Source organism: Takifugu flavidus, chromosome 4 (assembly GCF_003711565.1).
Source record: "Takifugu flavidus isolate HTHZ2018 chromosome 4, ASM371156v2, whole genome shotgun sequence".
NCBI classification, from domain to species: Eukaryota; Metazoa; Chordata; class Actinopteri; order Tetraodontiformes; family Tetraodontidae; genus Takifugu; species Takifugu flavidus.
The window spans coordinates 17,423,192-17,434,994 of NC_079523.1; the positions used below are offsets into that span (position 1 = coordinate 17,423,192).

The 11,803-nt window shown below is 45.7% G+C and overlaps 2 protein-coding genes across 7 annotated transcripts; one reads left to right on the forward strand and one right to left on the reverse strand.

The window, feature by feature from the left end:
- Nucleotides 1-12: 12 nt before the first annotated feature.
- Nucleotides 13-3,659, reverse strand: c4h6orf89 (chromosome 4 C6orf89 homolog). 3 transcript variants are annotated; one of them, XM_057029507.1, is made up of 9 exons: nt 3,510-3,652; nt 2,750-3,020; nt 2,486-2,651; nt 2,058-2,206; nt 1,809-1,963; nt 1,546-1,681; nt 1,318-1,441; nt 876-1,013; nt 13-772 (listed from the first exon to the last, which is right to left on the reverse strand). In XM_057029507.1, the coding sequence occupies exons 2-8, from the start codon at nt 2,936-2,938 to the stop codon at nt 916-918; spliced, it is 1,017 nt and encodes a 338-aa protein (XP_056885487.1). In that variant the 5' UTR covers nt 2,939-3,020; nt 3,510-3,652; the 3' UTR covers nt 13-772; nt 876-915. The 3 variants fall into 3 exon arrangements, with proteins under 3 accessions (XP_056885487.1, XP_056885488.1, XP_056885486.1); XM_057029508.1 differs by having other exon boundaries at nt 13-1,013; nt 3,594-3,659; XM_057029506.1 differs by having other exon boundaries at nt 13-1,013.
- A 3,274-nt stretch (nt 3,660-6,933) lies between these two features.
- On the forward strand, nt 6,934-11,584 carry nfs1 (NFS1 cysteine desulfurase). 4 transcript variants are annotated; one of them, XM_057029002.1, is made up of 14 exons: nt 6,934-7,065; nt 7,211-7,356; nt 7,881-7,970; nt 8,064-8,180; nt 8,276-8,359; nt 8,761-8,913; nt 8,993-9,086; nt 9,216-9,350; nt 9,474-9,631; nt 9,719-9,824; nt 10,096-10,177; nt 10,346-10,429; nt 10,734-10,823; nt 10,897-11,584. In XM_057029002.1, exons 2-14 carry the CDS (start codon nt 7,324-7,326, stop codon nt 10,958-10,960), a joined length of 1,290 nt encoding a protein of 429 aa, XP_056884982.1. In that variant the 5' UTR covers nt 6,934-7,065; nt 7,211-7,323; the 3' UTR covers nt 10,961-11,584. The 4 variants fall into 4 exon arrangements, with proteins under 4 accessions (XP_056884982.1, XP_056884980.1, XP_056884984.1 ...); XM_057029000.1 differs by having other exon boundaries at nt 7,894-7,970; XM_057029004.1 differs by lacking the exon at nt 6,934-7,065 and having other exon boundaries at nt 7,208-7,356; nt 8,061-8,180.
- Nucleotides 11,585-11,803: the final 219 nt, after the last annotated feature.

Below are 11,803 nucleotides of genomic sequence, written 5' to 3' on the forward strand. Positions count from 1 at the left end.
AAAAAAAACTACTTTTCTTAAAAATCTGTCATTTTTATTGAAATTGAACATTTTAAAAGCATTACTGCTGCTCCGGCAGTCCCAAGCAGTGTAAAGGTTTGTGCATTTTGGTGATTTTTATCGAGAAGCTCGGACCAAACGGCTTTGGCAAACAGTGGTCGAGCTGGATCGTGACCCACCAGGACTCAACCGGCACAAAACCCACCAAACCACATTCAAATTAACGGCTCCAACGTACCGTAAATACACACAATCAGAACAATAAATACTGAAATTAGAGGAAGTCAAAACTTCCCCTAAATAATATAAATACACCTTCTGTCGTGGACTCCTGCCGTGGTGGTTGCAGGTTTACTTGCTCGGTGTCGGTGGGGCCAGAGTCCTGGATAGAACCAGGTTCCTGAATGTGACTCTGGTTCTCCACGTTGCTGCTGCTGCTAACATCAAACGGGCCTGGGCGGCGGCTTCTTGCAACAATCACGTTTATATTAGTCAACTGAATACGTTACGCTGTTTTAAAGGTCACGACACGTGAAGGTCGTCCTCCATCCAACAGCCATCAAAGGCTCCCTGCTGGTTTTTATACTGGAATGAAAACGAGCACAGTTGGTGCTGTGGTTGGCGCCGTCGCCGTGGCCTCGTTTCATAACCAGATCCAAGCGACGGTCCAAAGTCCACTGATGCTCGGCCGTTAAATGTGAGAACTAAGTTCCTAAATCTTCTGCTTTGATCCATTTTAAGTCCACTGTGTGTGGGTCCAGCTCAGAGGAAACTGGGATTAGAAAAAGGGAGAGCAGAAGCTTTTAAGGCATCAGTAGGCGAGGCCACGCGGCGCTCAAAGCTCCAAAAGTCACATTAGCAAAGAAAACATTCACATTCGAGATGCACATCAATCTGCAGTCCCGAGCAGCATCTTTAATCCTCCCAACGTAGAGCAGCAGAGCCGTCACAGATGATGTTTTGGCCTCCACTCGGGTACAGCTCCATCTTCCAGTACCGGGGGTCAGCGTAGACTGAGGGACAGAGGACAAGCATCACATGAGCATCCAGAGCCATAAAACAATGTATGTGTGCACCAGAGCTATAGACGCGACCTCTGGGAACAGTTTCGTACAAAAACGGCCACTTGTGGATCTATCAAAGGTCAAGGATGGAACCGTGGTGGACCAGGGTCATGGTGGTCCCACCCAAGTGAGAAGCTACTGTAGCTCAAATGGCTAAAGATGCTAATGCTGGTTCTGATAGAACCATTTCAGAACGCTGTTGTGTGGCGTAGGGGGCTGTGGGGCAGACCCCGGTCCCCCAAAAGCCCCTTACCCATGTCTCCAGAACTCAGCCACAGGTTGAAGGAGCTGCAATGCTTCTGACACTGTTGGACGGGCAGAACCCGGACCGCTGGAAGACCCTCCCCCACCACCAGCCAGCCAGACACTCCAACACCCTGAAACATCAGCAGCACTTCAGCGTTAAAAGCTCCTTCAGATCCTGTGCTTTACCCCCCAAACGGAGCCATTCCGTTGAGGATGAGAGCGCACGTGAACTCACTTTGCTCTGAGAACTTGTGCTGTGGGTGACCAGGCAACGCTGCACGGTGGTTCCAGCGCTGTCCAGCAACAGGCTGAGCTCGGCTTTTGGAAAGAGCCACCTCAAAACCTTCTCTCTGGTCCTGGGGCTGAACCGCCTGGAACATCCAAGCAAATTCAAGTCGGACTTGTTCGTCCGGCACCACTGAAGGGTTCCTTCCACCAGACAGGATGGACGGTGTGAGCTGGAGGTGAAGCCACGAGCCCTGCCTGCAGGGTACGTACCAGAGCAGCGTGAAGTTGGCAGGTCCTTCTGGAAATTCCGGGCTGTCACGATGCACGTTGTGGTCATCCGCCTCCATTAGGATGGACATGGAGCCAGAATGGGCCAAGTAGAGCTCTTCAAGCTGCTGCCGCCGCACAGTGAGGGACCCCCCGCCCTGCAAACACCCACTAAATTATTATGATCAAATATTCAAACATGAATAATATTAAATAGTTGTGCTGGAGGATGTCAAGTGGGCCTAATCTGACCTTTAGTAGAAGGAGTTGTGCCCCCCGCCGAAGGGTCATGGTCGCTCTGAGGCTCTCAGGGACTTCGAGTACCGAGTAGATCTCCGCGCAAACTGAACAATTGACCAGATTCTGTCCTCCAGAGCGAGAAATCCACCGTTCATGGAAACCTGGAGCAAACACAATCATTGGAAGCGACACCGGAGAGTGTGGCACGTCAGCAGTGCTCCCTGTTAAACCCCTCAACACATGAACGGAGGCATCGCAAAATACTGTAAAGAAATGTGGCGTTGACAAATCTGTGTCCAAATATTTCTGGAGTTGCAATGGTTCTGCCCGTGCTGGACTACAAACGTGTGTTTCCATCCTGATAGTTCAGCCGTTCCGACCTGTGCATGTTTGTTTGTGGGACCATTTCAGAGGAGAGGCGGAGAGAATGTGCTTCGAACCTTGCAGGTTGTACTTCTTGGCAATAGGCAGAGACAGAAGGCGGACATGGCTAAGTGGCGACGACCAGTTATAAGTGTCCAGGTTGACCAGGCCTAACTGAGGGGTGCTCTGGGGGTATGTGAAAGCCAGCACCATGACCAACAGGAAACCCACTACCAGCATAAACTGCAGAGAACACAGGGGCAATGGCAACACCAAGAGCTATGTCAAAAATACAAGTTGCTCAACAGTGGTCCTGCGCTGGTAGAATCCTCCTGCCTGACCTTAACGGCGGCTCTCAGGATGGGGAATTGAGGGGGCTCCCGCCTGGGCTCGTTGGTCTCCAGCACCTGCTTGATGAACCTCTCGATTTCCCTTTCCGACATGCCGTAGCGGTAACCGGACTGGCGGAGGATGTCGATGCTCTCCGACAGTTTGTCGTAGATGCATGGCTCGCTCGTCGTCGTTCCCATGACGGCAGCAGGCGACTGAGGCGGTGGCCGTGTCAAACGCCGAGCCGTTCCGTCATCGTGGACTCCAACACCATGGCGTCACCTCCAACGATATAAAAACAACAGGAACAAACTCATCATCCGAGAATATTTGACAATTCAACACAACTTCTTTTATTCCTGGGAGTGTTTCTTAGTGACCCCTGGACTATTAAACCTCAAACAGGTTCAACCTTTTGCAAACACCATCGATAACGACGTCATAATGGTGGGCAGCACCAGAACATTGATCTCTGATAATGCCATGCAGCGTGGGTCGGTTAACTTTAACGGGCAATATCTTTGTTGTGCATGGTTAGGCGCAGGGGCAGAAGTAACCAGCGATGAATGGCATGAATCTGAAGCGACACAACGCTGTCAAAGACCATGGTGTGATGGCGGGTCTGTGATTTAAAGCTGGTTTTTGTTAAGCCTTATCAAACATAACTGCTGTGATCCACTCGAACCATGCAATGACGTTGGACCTGCTAGCCGCACCTAAAGCTTGCAGTTTATTTCATTATTGTAAGAAAAAGCCACGCCAAACCCTCACCTTGAAGTTAGAAGCGCCGCCGTGACAAATGTCTTCTAAATGTGTTAATTATCTCTTCGAAAAATGTAGTTTGGAGTTTCTAACCATAGCCGCTGTCACAGTCAGACGCGGTTTTCTTCAGGTGGATTCAGTGTTGGTGCGTTAGCGCCCCCCTCGGTCTGGAGTGTGGCTGCAAGGAGCCCTCCTCCGATAATGACTGCAACACTTTGCTTTTACATCTAGTAGTATACCAGTGGTTCCCAAACTTTTTTTTCTCAAGCCCCCCTTTGATGATATAAGAACATTGTAAGCCCCCCACCCCAAATAATTTTCACCTCCTTTGTTTTGAATAAATTAAATAATACATAAAGATGTTTTCTTTCTAAAATATGTACATATCACTTCACATTTCAATTTTACAGTTTTTATTGTTTGTTATGCTGAAAAATAGCAATACTAACAAACTTCCAACTCAATTTAAAAATATAATTATATACAGAGCTCACATCATAGCAGCAGAGAGCCTCCATCCTGATGAAGAGCTTTAACTGGGATTCTTCTTCCTCACTGAGTTTCCTACTCTCCATGTTGAACAGCAGTGAGGAATTTAAACTGAATTCACCTTTTCAGACCAGATTTGATCCAGAACACTGGAACGAATCCAGAATAACAAACACAGTTTTAACCGGAATTTGGCATCTCAGTTCAAATTAATATTTACAATACAATATTTATATACAACAGTATGTCCATAGCTCTTTGGCCAAGTAGTGGGTAGTCTTTCTCCACTCCAAAGCACAGCCAGTGAAGTGGCTTTCTTGAGTCAGATGTCATGTCAATGTACTGTTCTTCCTCTGTGGCACTGACGTCTGCAGGTGCAGTTGCTTGAAAGGGGTCTCGTATCCAGTCATATTTTGCAGAATCCTCAGGGAAATACCTCAAGGGTGCTTTTGCAGGGCATGAGTCTTCATACATGGAAGAATTGTATTTTCCAGCTCATTTTTTTCAAGGTATGCTTTCGGGTTTTCAAAGGAGTCCACATTTTCCTCTGCAAGCCTTCTCTCCCACATCTTCTTTTTTTTGTGAAAGAAGCTATTTTGTCTGTGAGTTGTGGAAGATGAGTGTTGGTACCTGCAACTGTAAATTCAGTCCATTTAGGACCTTTCCTCGTGAAAGCCATCTACACTCACTGTGCCACAACAGAGCTGTGTGCTGAGATCCCATTTCTTCCCATATTGAAGATAAGATTCTGGATTTCAAGGGTCTGGATTTTATGTAGTTGACTGTTGTGATGACATCTGTCAACACTGAGTTCAGTTCAGGACTTAGCTCTTTGGAAGCAAGTGCCTCTCTGTGAAGCAGGCAGTGTGTCCATTGTGCTTTGGGGGAGACGTGTCTGATGAGAGCTTGCAGTCCACTGTGTTTACCAGCCATCGCCTGAGCCCCGTCTGTACAGACTCCCATAGTCCTCCCACTTCAGGTCTGCCTCTTTCAAATAGGGGTCAATAATTAGGAAAAGCTCCTCTGCAGTGGCTCTGTTAGGGATATATTTGCAGAAAAGCAAATCCTCTTTTATATCTTCCACATCAATATACCTGACGTATGTTATTAACAGACTGTCTTTATTACTGTCCGTTGCCTCAACCATTTGCAGAGCAAAACGACCATCTTTTATCTTTTCATTAAGCTGCTCTTCCATATCAGAGAGGTCACTTATATGTCTTGAAATACTGTTGTTTGACAAGGGGATAGGTTTTAGTTTACTGGCAGTGGATTCATCAATAATAGTTGAAACCATGTCAATAGCTGCGGGTAGTATTAACTCCTCCGCTATGGTGTGCGCCTTTTTGCACTGGGTGACTCTGAAGGCTACCTTGTAAGAAGCACGTTGTGCTTTCACAACGCACTGCGGTCTCTCTTCTTGGCCGATCATGGTGCGCGTAAAGCCCAGGCACAGATATCCCTTGGCATATTTTCTTACTTTTACCCTTTTCCTTTCCGTTGTTGTGATGTTCGCATCGCCTGTGGCACCTGACTTGCTGTCTGATTTTCGCTTTGTGCCTTTCACAACAAACCTGTCCTTCTTTACTTATCACTCGACTTCGGCTTCTTCTACGGTTTCTGCAAACGCTGCTCGTTCTTCTTGCTTGTTTTATTATGGTTTGCAAACCCGGTGCGGGCGCATTACTGTCACCAGCTGGACTGGAGTATATAGCAGGAAATTCTTTGACGCCCCCCTGCAGTTTCACTGTGCCCCCCCAGGGGACGCGCCCCCCAGTTTGGGAACCATTGTATTATACTATCAAATTTGACGATTGCGGACATAATGGTTGTGCCAGATGGCTGTGGTCTCCTTCGCCAGCATGTTTCACCCTACCGCCAAGCAAAATGGCTCAGGCTTTAAGAGCACTGCAACTTGAAGTGTCTCTTTAGCCTCCAAATTCTCCAAAATCTCAATCAGTCCGTTCATGGGATGTGCTGGACAAACATCTTCGATCTACCGTGGCCCCATCCTGCAACTTACAGTTGAAAACACAGACTGAGGATCAAACAGCAAATATGACGTTTAAAGAATCTGTTGAGATCTTGACACTTGATATTCCAAGGATCACAGCTAAGGGGATTTGATCATGTGGTGCCCAACTATATTATGTAACCTTGTATTACTAAACCCCCTCTACTATATACTATACTACTGGTACTTTTTGTGACTTTGGAGTGTTTGTCATCATAGTTTTGCACCCCTGAAAGCACAAGACAAAGGAAAACAACTTGTTTGTCTCACTCAACAAGTGCCTTGATCCTCGAATCGGAATAATAGTCACTGGTCTGTCACCTCAGTCAGCCATCCTTTCACCCAAGCTCACCCTCAAACACAGGTGGTCATAATGTTATGGTGGACACTAATATGTATAGCCATGTATGGAATCTGTACATAAAACTATCATTCTAATGATATTAACCGTTGCCCAAAAAGTTACAGCACTTACCTTTGACAGCACATCCATGTGAATCGCTGCCCTCACCATTTCGTTATTAAAGGAAAAGTGCACTGACAGTTTGACGTACAACATAAACACATTTTTTAAAAAGACAGTTTGTATTTGTATAGACTGTGAATTATGACTTGAGAAGAGGTTCTGGATGTTAGACGTATTTTCAAGTTTTATTTCAAATGGCATTGTCGCTGTGGGGTTATGGGCACCAAACACAACCTCACTTTACTTTTGACCCATTGTGATTATTTTTTCCATTCCTTACCATTACAAATGCCATACATATTGAGGAAATTCACTTGGCATAACAGCACTTGCTGTTATTAAAGTAACTTTATTATCCAAAGTTGTTTGTCGGTCTCAGAAGTTTAAAGATTATGAAACCGTGTCTACATAATGCTGTGTGACGTATAACATGTAACCAATCAGTAAACACGCCCACGCCTGTTATTGGCCAATGAGAGACCGGAGTAGACAGGAAACACCGCCCTCCACTTCCGGTCCCTGCGCTGCTCCAACACCTGGAATACGTAAAACTTCAGCAGATAAGAGTCCGGCGCATCGGTGAGTGCACGATCAAGGTAAGATGCCTCACAATGTTTACATTACACCCAGAACTTAAAGTGAAGATGGCAAGTTTTAATCATCACTGCGAATAATGACGCGTCGCTGACGTGACTGTTGCTCATGATGTTTGTTGATTCAGTCTGCTGTTTGTTATCAAAGGGGCTGTTTATCGTAAAAGCGAGCTCACTAGGTCTTAGTGATGCTGTCTCGAAGCAATAAAGTCCTCTCCCAGCTCTATAAACCGGCCTCATGGATCCATCTCCCTCTAAATCATGAACGGAGAGCCCTCGCTACTCTGCAGAAAGGTAAACACACGCAATAGCAAGTCACGCTTATTAGGCTAAAGTGACCTAGCATGCAAGCTAATCCCAAAGTGACGCAGTTTACCATAGCAACAAACCTCGCTGTTGTAAAATGGTCAGATGAACAATTTGGGGACTAAAGTAAACAGAACGAGGGTTTTTACTGAATATAGCGGTAAAGTCTGCTTTTTTAAAAAAAGTTGTCATAACGTTAATGACTGTAGAGTTTCATCCATTGTCACACTTGCACTGATTGTCAAGTTAACAGATCGGTAATAGTCCGCTAATACCTTTAATTCGTTAATAGGTTAGAAAGTAGACATGGATTTGCTTGTGTATTTATGGATACGTGGAGTAATGGATGTGTGCTTCCACAGGCACACAATCTCTTTTGGTTTCTAACTAAATATTTGCAGGAAATGGATCTATAAGCAGTGTGTGTAGACATAGATTTAAAAATAAGAATACATTTTTCCAGTTAATGCAAAATCCCATTTTCAGTATGTTATGGTATTTACTCAAATTAGCTTTTTGCTGCAGATTTGATAAAGAAACATGAGTTGGAGAAAGATGAGTTCCGCCCTCTCTACATGGACTTCCAGGCCACGACGCCTATGGTAACCATTACACCCATTTCAGAACCTGTTGGTGGAATCATCAGTGGGAAAGGATACTTAATCTTGTTGTTTAATGTGTGCACTCATGAGTAGGATCCACGTGTCCTGGATGCCATGCTGCCCTACCAGGTTAATTACTACGGTAACCCTCACTCCAGGACACACGCCTACGGCTGGGAGAGCGAAACGGCAATGGAGACAGCAAGAAAGGTAACGAGATTTAATTGGTATGATGGGTACAAAACCTTGATTTCTTTATTTTTTGATGAAAAATGCCGCTGAGGGTTGCCTTTCACTCCGAGCAGCAGGTGGCCGATCTGATTGGAGCAGATCCCAGGGAGATCATCTTCACGAGCGGCGCCACAGAGTCCAACAACATGGCCATCAAGGTTACTCTTCCCTACCACTTCATTTCATCCAGCTTCATGGAAAATTAATTACAACCATATAGAATTGAAACCAGTTGCCAAATAAATGTACATGTTCCTCCAGTTTAGGGGTAAAGGTTTTTTTTATAGCTTATACTTAAAATGTAGTCATTTTCACCAATATCTCCTCCCTAAAGTTGATAATAATGAATTCTAATGAATTAGACTTGAATTCTAAAGAGACAAACTCCTTATTTCTAGTTTATTACAACTCTGTGCACCAAAAAGGAAATTGTTCCCTCTTTAATTCCATTGTGTTGGTTAGTGTTGCCACACCCTGACATGAAGGTAACAGCAGCCTTCATGTAGAACAGTCAGAACCGGGACAGTGATCGCGCCTCTCCCCTTTATCCCACCTCCAGGGCGTCGCCCGCTTCTACCAGTCCAAGAAACGCCACGTGATCACCACACAGACGGAGCACAAGTGCGTCTTGGACTCATGTCGGGTTTTGGAGTCGGAGGGTTTTAGTGTCACCTACCTGCCGGTTCAGAAGAATGGACTGGTGGACTTGGAGGTATACGTGCTGGATTTGCAGGAACACCAAACAGAAGAGAGACTGTCGTCAAAATGTGCATTTGTTTTTCTCTGGACAGCTATTGGAGGCCTCCATACGTCCTGACACCTCTTTATTGTCGGTGATGACTGTCAATAATGAGATTGGAGTCCAGCAGCCCATTGAAGAGATTGGTAACCATGGCATCACCTACATGTTTCCTACTCGCCCCAATAAGGAGAAATCATATTTCTGAAACACTCCTGTTTTGGCTGATTTAAAAACTTCCTTCCTAAACATCTCCCCCTTTTTTTCCTCCACAGGTCGGATTTGCCGCTCTAAAGGAGTTTTCTTACACACTGATGCTGCACAGGCTGTTGGAAAGATTCCCATCAATGTGTCGGACTGGAAGGTTGATCTGATGTCGATAAGCGGTCACAAAATCTATGGGCCCAAAGGTGAGCCTTAGCGGTTCGGTGCTGTAAAAACCAGGCTGAAACGCCGGAATAACGTTGAAATCTGCCGGCTAATTCGGCCTGATCCACTCCTCCTCACCGGCCCGCCGATGCACGTGTGCACAGGTGTAGGCGCCCTGTACGTGCGACGCCGGCCCCGTGTTCGTCTGGAGCCGCTGCAGAGCGGAGGTGGGCAGGAGCGAGGGTTACGTTCTGGAACCGTCCCCACCCCGCTGGCCGTTGGTCTGGGAGCCGCTTGCAGCGTCGCCCAGCAGGAGATAGAGGTGAAACCCACGATAATCCCTTGGAAGGTCACCGACATGGTGGCACGTTCTGACCCCCGGTGTTTATGTTTGTGCACGGGCGAGCAGTACGATCATCAGAGGGTGTCCATGCTAGCAAATCGCCTGGTCCAGAAGATCATGTCTGCAATACCGGACGTCGTCATGAACGGAGACCCGAATCAGCGCTACCCTGGTACACACATTGACACACACACACACATAGCTACATAGCTACATGTTTATGGTGTTCAGCTGCTGATGCCCAGATTGTCTCTGCAGCTCAGCAACATGTCAAACAGATTTTGCTGAGCTGTTTAAATCTGCTCATTGTCACTCAACACATGTTTTTCTCCCTTTCAGAAAGGGGATTAATGCCTCTTACCAAACAGTTTTGGTGTCAAAGAGGCATTGAATGAGGAGATATTGATTTACTCTGAGTAGATAAATGAGACTGTTCATTTCAGGCTGTGTCAACCTGTCCTTTGCCTATGTGGAGGGAGAGAGTCTGTTGATGGCGCTGAAGGATGTTGCCCTGTCATCTGGGAGGTCAGTTACCCTGGGCGTTGAACCATCAGCCTGCTTCTGACTCCGATGTCGTTTCGGAGCACATTAGCTTTGCATGACAGCATTATGGTTCTCCACGGTTTAGCTGATTTAATTAAACAGATTAAATGTGTTTGTAATGTGTGCGCGTGTGTGTGTGTGTGTGTGCAGTGCTTGTACATCAGCGTCTCTGGAGCCTTCATATGTCCTGAGGGCAATTGGAGCAGATGAAGATCTGGCTCACTCGTCTATCAGGTATCCTGAAGTTTAAATGTTCTGGCTTTTCTTTTTCTTCATTCAATGGTCTTCATTCATTAAAAAAAACCTCTTAATTTAGACATCACCCAAACCACATTAAATCTGAAATAAAGCAATAGTTTTAAAGTTGTGCACGCCGAGCATCCTGTTGGTTTAAACCAAAGTGTGTAAGAATTGCATTGAGCAGAATCTTTCTGTGAGTTAACGCTGCCACAGGCGGATGGACCAGGACCAGGACCAGGACTGGCTAATCTGCCCGTGCCCGCATTTTTTTCTCCAATCCTTTTTGTCCTTTTGGCAGATTCGGTATTGGCAGGTTCACCACAGAAGAAGAAGTGGACTACACGGCAGAAAAATGTATCTTCCATGTCTCCAGACTGAGGGAGATGAGGTCAGTTCGGTCCCATTTTGAATCCTGTCCTAATAGAATGGCCCACTTCATCATTTCTGTCTGTGTCCATCAGTCCTCTATGGGAGATGGTTCAGGAAGGCATCGATATCAAGAGCATCAAGTGGGCGCAGCACTAGATTCCCAATTGATCATCCGGAAGGATTGTGGCTCCCTGCGGATTCAGCAAATAGACCAGCTTCTTTCCTTTCCGTCTACAAACACGCACAAACTCCCTGTCTGACTTGAAGTCTTCGTCTCTGTAGAAGCTCCCAGATGGAAAAAATCCACTTGCATTCACGCTGTTGCAACAGTAAACACATTAGTTCGTACACCTAATTTCCCTTTGATCTCCTATTTGTATGTATTGTCTTCTAACTTTATGTAACATCAGAATTGTGGTTATCCTAATCGACGAAAAATGAATAAAGAACAAGCTATTTCTTATTAAATGTGCTGCGGAACAGCAAGCCGACTAACTTGTTTTTTCAGCTGTCACGAGCTGGAGCCTCCACACAAAATGGAATTATTTAGCACGTTCCCGTCAGCGTTGCTGGTTTTGACTCATTGAAATTCAAGTGTGTTGACTCGCCTTGTTTGCATCCCGGGGCAGCAGCATCACGACTCTGCCAGCGTTGTTCTTTAAGCTGAGGTTGATATTAAATAATGTCTGCAGTTGAACCAGTGTCAGACTACTGCATAGTCCCCATTTTGTAATTCTATTATATGCAATAGTATTCAATAAAGAATCACCCTATTATGCATTTTATTTTATTTTTTTCATTAGGAGCTATACATCAGGGAATGATATTCAAACGTGCATGTGATTTAAAGCATAGAAGGGCCCATTTTATTCTGTGAATGGGTGTAGCTGGGTGACCCTGATGGGTATGAGAGAAAAGAAGGTGCTAATATTTTAGATCAGTATTTATTGTTGCACATTCCTGTACAATTGACCGGGTCGGTTCCAGAGCTTCTGCTCT

Bases quoted from the DNA above. Each gene is read 5' to 3' on its own strand.
- c4h6orf89 (XM_057029508.1), bottom strand. From the start codon at position 2,938: ATGGGAACGACGACGAGCGAGCCATGCATCTACGACAAACTGTCGGAG. The intron at 1,682-1,808 runs GTACGTACCCTG...TGGATGTTCCAG, and splicing joins GCCAACTTCACGCTGCTCTG to GCGGTTCAGCCCCAGGACCA. The intron at 1,442-1,545 runs GTGAGTTCACGT...CTGATGTTTCAG, and splicing joins GCACAAGTTCTCAGAGCAAA to GGTGTTGGAGTGTCTGGCTG.
- nfs1 (XM_057029000.1), top strand. From the start codon at position 7,251: ATGCTGTCTCGAAGCAATAAAGTCCTCTCCCAGCTCTATAAACCGGCC. The intron at 7,971-8,063 runs GTAACCATTACA...ACTCATGAGTAG, and splicing joins TCCAGGCCACGACGCCTATG to GATCCACGTGTCCTGGATGC. The intron at 10,178-10,345 runs GTCAGTTACCCT...GTGTGTGTGCAG, and splicing joins GTTGCCCTGTCATCTGGGAG to TGCTTGTACATCAGCGTCTC.